Genomic DNA, 6575 nt, shown 5'->3' with positions numbered 1-6575 from the left:
ACTCGTACGCACAACTTAAGAACAAATCTGTGCGTACGAACGGTTCTTGCATGAGGCCCATTGTTCTTCGTGGCAAACAGTTAAAAAAAGAACAGAGTAGTTTTCCCCTTTTATTTAATCAGGCATGTGGCCTTCCTCTTGTTCTCAGTCATGCTGGAAGGGTTCTGGCAGAAGAATTTATGACAACCCCCTTTCCTTTGAAGAAAAGAGGCATTCCTTATGGAGGTGTGAAAACAGAGCCTTGTGGCAATGTAAATTCTTCCAGTTGTCTTCTGAGGCGCCATGGTGACTGTTGATATGCTAAGTCGAAGCACAAAGGATCATGCCAGATCCTTAAACAAAAGTCTGAAATGATTAGGTCTGATTTCTTTCCCAAAACAATCATAACACAAGTTATATCCACCAAAAGTCATAAATTGAAGGAGGAAAACGCTACACACCTTATCGTGGTGGAGAGGTTTGAGCGTCCCAATGATCTTAGGAGCTATGTTCTCGGGGGCTTCATGTCCTCAGTAGGGTCACTCAAGGCAAACAGGTCCTAGGTGAGGGATCAGACAAAATGCAGCCCTAATAACCCTATGATGAATACGATGGATAGATTCAGTGTTCCCTTGCCTGGACCTGGGTCACCGGGGCCCCACTCTGGAGCCAGGCCTGGAGGTGGGGCACATTGGCAAGTGCCTGGTGGCTGGGCTTTCACCCATGGATTTCGGTCGGGCACAACCTGAAGAGGAGACATGGGTCCCCCTTCCCATGGGCTCACCACCTGTGGGAGGGGTGGGAGGGGTTGGGTGCAATGTGTTTTGGGCAGTGGTCGAAGGCGAGGAATTTGGCAATCCGATCCTCGGCTACAGAAGCTGGCTCTAGGGATGTGGAATGTCACCTCTCTGGTGGGGAAGGAGCCTGAGCTGGTGTGTGAGGTTGAGAGGTTCCAACTAGATATAGTTGGACTCACATCTACACACCGCTCTGGCTCTGGAACCACTCTCCTCGAGAGGGGTTGGACACTCTTCCACTCTGAAGTTGCCCATGCTGAGAGGTGCCGAGCAGGAGTGGGCAAACTTATTGCCCCCCATCTTGGTGCCTGCACGTTGGGTTTCACCCCGGTGAATGAGAGGTATCTTCCCTCCACCTACGGGTGGGGGGATAGGTCCTGACTGTTGTTTGTGCCTATGCACCTAACATAAGTTCAGATTACCCACCCTTTTTGGAGTCCATGGAGGGGGTGCTGGAGAGCGCTCCTAACAGGGACTCCCTCGTTCTGCTGGGGGACTTAAACACTCACGTGAGTAATAACAGTGAGACCTGGAGAGGCGTGGTTGAGAGGAACCGCCCCCCCCCCCAATATGAACCTGAGCGGTGTTTTGTAATTGGATTTCTGTGCTCGTCATGGATTGTCCATAACGAACACCATGTTCAAGCATAAGGGTGTCCATATGTACCCTTGGCACCAGGACACCCTAGGCTGCAGTTCGATGATTGACTTTGTTGTTGTTTCATCTGATCTGCGGCCACATGTTTTGGACACTCGGGTGAAGAGAGGGGCGGAGCTGTCAACTGTCCACTACCTGGTGGTGAGTTGGCTCTGTTGTTGGGGGAGAATGCTGGTCAGACCTGGCAGACCCAATCGTATAGTGAGGGTCTGCTGGGAACATCTGTAAGAGTCTCCCGTCAGACGAAAATTCAACTCACACCTCCGGGATAACTTTGACTACATTCCAGGGGAGGTGGGGGACATTGAGTCCAAGTGGGCCATGTTCCGTAGCTCCATTGTTAAGGCGGCTTACCTGAGCGGTGGCCATAAGGTCTGTTGTGTGTGTCTGTCTATTGTGGCGGCAACCCTCAAACCCGCTGGTGGACACCGGCGGTGAGGGATGCTGTTAGGCTTGGAAGCAGCCGATAGTTATCGGAAGTCCAAGCGGATTGCGGCTTGGGTGGTCGCTGAGGCAAAAACACGGGCGTGGGAGGAGTTAGAGAGGCCATGAAAAAGACTTCCATATGGCTTCTAGGCGATTCTGGTCCACCATCTGGCATCTCAGGGTGGAAGGGTGGGTTGCCACCAACCCAACAACACTATTTATGGTGGGGATGGTGCGCTGCTGACCTCAACTCGGGACGTTGTGGGTTGGTGGGTGGAATACTTCGAAGACCTCCTCAATCCTACCGACATATCTTCCCATGAGGAAGCAGAGCCTGATGACCCTGGGTTGGACTCTCCAATCTCTGGTGCTGAGGTCACCAAGGTGGTTAAAAAGCTYCTCGGTAGCAAGGCACTGGGGATGGATAAGATTCGCCCAGAGTTCCTTAAGGCTCTGGATGTTGTGGGGTTGTGTTGGTTGACACGACTCTACAATATTGCATAGACATTGGGGGCAGTTCCCCTGGATTGGCAGAACAGGGTGGTGTCCCCCTATTTGAAAAGGGGGTCCGCAGAGTGTGTTCCAACTGTAGGGGGAACACACTTCTGAGCCTCCCTGGTAAGGTCTATTCAGGGGTCCTAGAGAGGTGGGTCCATTGGATAGTTGAATCTCGGATTCAGGAAGAGCAGTGTGGATTTCATCCTGGTCGTGGAACAGCTGACCAGCTCTACACCCTCAGCTGGGTCCTGATGGGTGCATGGGAGTTTGCCCAACCAATCTACATGTGTTTTCTGGACTTGGAGAATGCGTTCGACCGTGTCCCTCTGCGACGTGGGGGGTACTCTGGGAGTATGGGGTACCAGGCCCATTGAAATGGGCTTTTAGATCCCTGTAAGACTGGTGCCAGAGCTTGGTCAGCATTGCCGGTTGTAAGTCGGACTTGTTTCCGGTGAGAGTTGGACTCCGCCAAGGTTGCCCTCTGTCCCTGATTCTGTTCATAACTTTTATGGACAGAATTTCTAGGTGCAGCCAAGGTGTTGAGGGGATCCGTTTTGGTGACCTTATGATCACCTCTGCTTTTTGCAGATGATATGGTCCTATTTGGCTTCATCAGGTCCTGATCTCCAGCTCTCACTGGAGCGGTTCACAGCCAACTGTGAAGCGGCCGTGATGAGGATCAGTGCCTCCAAATCAGAGACCATGGTCTTGAGACAGAAAAGGGTGGAGTGCCTTCTCTGGGTCAGGGAGGATGTCCCGCCCCAAGTGGATGAGTTTCTCAGGGTCTTGTTCATGGATGAGGGACGAATGGAGCGGGAGATCGACAGGCGGATTGGTGCTGCCTCTGCAGTGATGTGGGCACTGTACCGGTCTGTCGTGATAAAGAGAGAGCTGAGCCAGAAGGCGAAGCTCTCAATTTACCAGTCGGTCTATGTTCTTACCCTCATCTATCGTCACAAAATTTGGGTAGTGACCGAAAGAATGAGATTGCGGTTACAAGCGGCCGAAATGAGTTTCCTTTGCAGGGTGTCTGGGCTCTCCCTTAGAGAGAGGGTGAGAAGCTCAGTCACCCAGGAGGGACTCAGAGAAGAGCCGCTGCTCCTCCACATCCAGAGGAGCCAGTTGAGGTGGTTCGTCTGGTTAGGATGCCTCCTGGACGCCACCCTGGTGAGGTATTCCGGGTATGTCCCACTGGGAGGAGGCCCAGAGGAAGACCCATGACACACTGGAGGGACTAGGTTTCTCGACTGGCCTGGGAATGCCATGGGATTCCCCCGGAGGAGCTGGCCCAAGGGGCTGGGGAGAGTGAAGTCTCGGTCTCTCTGCTTAGGCTACAGCCCCCGCGACCCGACCCTGGATAAGCGGCAGAAAATGGACAAACGGGCAGAAGTAACAAGTCCTCTGAAACTAACCTGGACCTGATCCAGTTTGTATTAAAATATCACAGAATAAATATATTAATATCATCTTCTACAGATTGACCAGAACAACGCAGTTTTGTTTTCTGTCTCAGAGCTCAGTTTACAGCTGATATCCTAGATTAATAAATCTGATTTTTGTGAAACGAGCCCATTGTCTCCCCTCAGGACCACCTGAAGTTAACTTCTGATTCCAGCAGCAGGCTCAGAAGTTAAAGGGAGATTTCAGCCATTTTGAACATTTGGACCACCTTAGATCAGATCTGGGTCAGAATCTAAAATCCTTGTTCTTGTCAGACCTGCTCTGTGTTTTTGACCCCCTGAGGTCAGGTCCAGTTTTTCTCTGTAGTTTGATTCTTTTCTGATTCTGCTGTGCTGCAGTTTTTCTCTCTGTGTTGTTTAATGAATTATGTTAGTGCACGTGCTGTTTCATGTGTTTTTAACTGCTTTTATTCTTGATGGAAAACAAACTGAGCTGCTCTGCAGGAAGCATTTGATACAAATAAAGTTTGACTTCAATCAAACCAGGTTTGACTAAAACAGGATTTTAAGTTTTGAACTAATTTGTGTAAAAAATATGAGTTTTGACTATTTACTTGTTTCAGTTTAACAGTAAATGAATTGTTTTGTTATAAGAATAAAGAAAATCAGATCATTAAAGGATTTCTCTTTTAAATCTTAATTTCAACTCAGAATATCAACTGAGATCCTTCAGGAGCTGATCTCCAAGGTTTGACCAAAACGCTCCAACTTTATCATCAGAAGATGATCTTAGTGTGAAGATGATCTTAGTGTCAAACTGTGGGATGAAAGGTGGCGGTGATATGCATTTCTTCAAGGAATGCTAGGCCTTGAATTGATTGTGTTTTTKTRTCTCTGACATCCAGTAAAACTAATTCTGTCCACTTCAATCATTTAGTTCAGATTTCAGTTTGAACCTTCAGCTCACAGCTTTTATTCTTTATTCAGATTGGAGCTCTGCAGATTGTCAGAGATCAGCTGTTCTTCTCTGGTCTCAGCTCTGAAGTCCAACCCCTCCCATCTGACTGAACTGAACCTGGGCTACAACAACCTGTATGACTCTGGAGGGAAGGATGTGTGTGGTTTCCTGGAGAGTCCAAATTGTAGACTGGAGGTTCTGAGGTCAGTTCACTGCAGCTGTTGGAGGTTTTCTATGTTTGTCCAACTAAAATCATTCACTGATCCTTCACAATTTATTCATTTAGAAATGTTTCCTTCATTTCTAAAGTTCAAATTAAACACATCTGTTTTGAATTTTTTCTTTCCAAACATCTAAAAAACCTTTGTAGAACTAAAACCTGTTTTCTGCTTGTTTGAACCTTTTAAAGAACTTTTCCTGGTTTAAATATTAAACATCAGTTTTCACCTTCAGCTCTGTGGGTTTTCTTCATTGAATTTTCTCATGACAGATGTCCATTCTGTTTGACTTGAGCTGACATGAGTCATTCAAAGCAGATTGAACATCAGTTTATCACAGTTTCATCCTAAAAATAGAGAATTCCACAAGTAGGTTCTCATCAAATGACCTAGTTCTCCAGGTCAAACCAAGAATGTGTCGAGCATTAAAAATCACTGTTAAACAGAAGTAATTTCCTTCAATTTAATTCTTGATTTGGTTTCACATGTAAGAGATGAGTTATTTATGCAAATAATTTACCTTACATCTTCTCGTAACAAAGTTAGGAGAGTAAATTTTTACCAAGGTTTCCTCATTACTTTAATATTTGTCTGTGCAAAGGGAAGTGACACAATGAGGGAACTCAGACTGTTCAAGTTGATTCATAAAAGATTATGCAATCATTTATTTACACAAATTGAACAAAATCATAAATTACACCTAATTGTGGGTTATTTATAACAAGCGTCTAGGTTAAAATGAGGTAAAACTCGCTTCCGAATTTCCTTCACATTAAAACCCAGATTACCTATGTATAAACAGTAAAACGTCAGTTCTGATGTTAAAACTAATGATTTGCTGGCACTTCACTTAGGGGTTGGCAAAGGATTAAGGTAAGAAAAGGTAAGGAAATTAAGAGTTAGTGTTTCTGTTTTAATTTTGAAAGATTTACAACCGGATTCAGCACATCCCCTCTGAGCTCTCAGCTTCCACTTGACACGTCACCCTCAACACGTCAGTGTTACCTGGAGATGTATGCTTAAAACACCCCTGGTGTGGACTGTCTCCCCATGACCCTTCAGGAAGCTTGTCCAGAACTGGTCCTTGGCGAGAAGGTGTCATTTAGGTGACTCTCAGTCCGCTTCAGCCTGGCYAGAGAGATTCCAGCTGTGGTTCGGTCGTCTTTCAAAATAAAAGTCTCCCTCGGGAGATAAAAACACTTTAAAGAGACGTATGTCTCCAGATGGACATGAAGGCGGCTTGCCTTTGTCCTGGACTTCAGGTCACCCTATTTAGCTGATGGGTGAAGCCTGAGGCCCAGCTGTTTCTCCGGAGAGATTCAGCTTTGTCCTCCTGTCTCGCATCCAGGAAGAAGACTGCTTTGTCTTTCTAAGGCGTTCGTGTTAGTAAGTCAGAGTGAACTTAGATAAGCCACAGTCAGAAAGGAAAAGAAGATGAGTGTTGCCAGCTGAAGCCGTGAAGGCCATTTGCTCTGCTTCTTACAGACATTATGAAAATATCTTCTCTTCTTCTTGTTGCTGGACTGTAAGAAATCACTGTAAACATTTATCATGATTAATTAACACTTCGTTTAAATAATCAGTCTGAACTTGTGTCCATATAAATGTAAGATTTTCTTAAGAAAACTCAAAATTATATTAC

General features: G+C 46.3%; 1 protein-coding gene across 1 annotated transcript in view; it reads left to right on the top strand.

The window, feature by feature from the left end:
- LOC106535282 (NACHT, LRR and PYD domains-containing protein 12) overlaps positions 1-6575 on the top strand; it is a gene marked incomplete at its 3' end in the record, with an annotated part of 51071 nt that overhangs the window by 5518 nt on the left and 38978 nt on the right. The window contains 1 exon segment of the mRNA XM_014032256.1: positions 4745-4918. Within this exon segment, the coding sequence (XP_013887710.1) occupies positions 4745-4918 (174 nt within the window).

Source organism: Austrofundulus limnaeus, unplaced genomic scaffold (genome assembly GCF_001266775.1).
Source record: "Austrofundulus limnaeus strain Quisiro unplaced genomic scaffold, Austrofundulus_limnaeus-1.0 Scaffold1405, whole genome shotgun sequence".
Lineage (NCBI taxonomy): Eukaryota > Metazoa > Chordata > Actinopteri > Cyprinodontiformes > Rivulidae > Austrofundulus > Austrofundulus limnaeus.
This window is presented reverse-complemented; position numbering and strand designations above follow the sequence as displayed.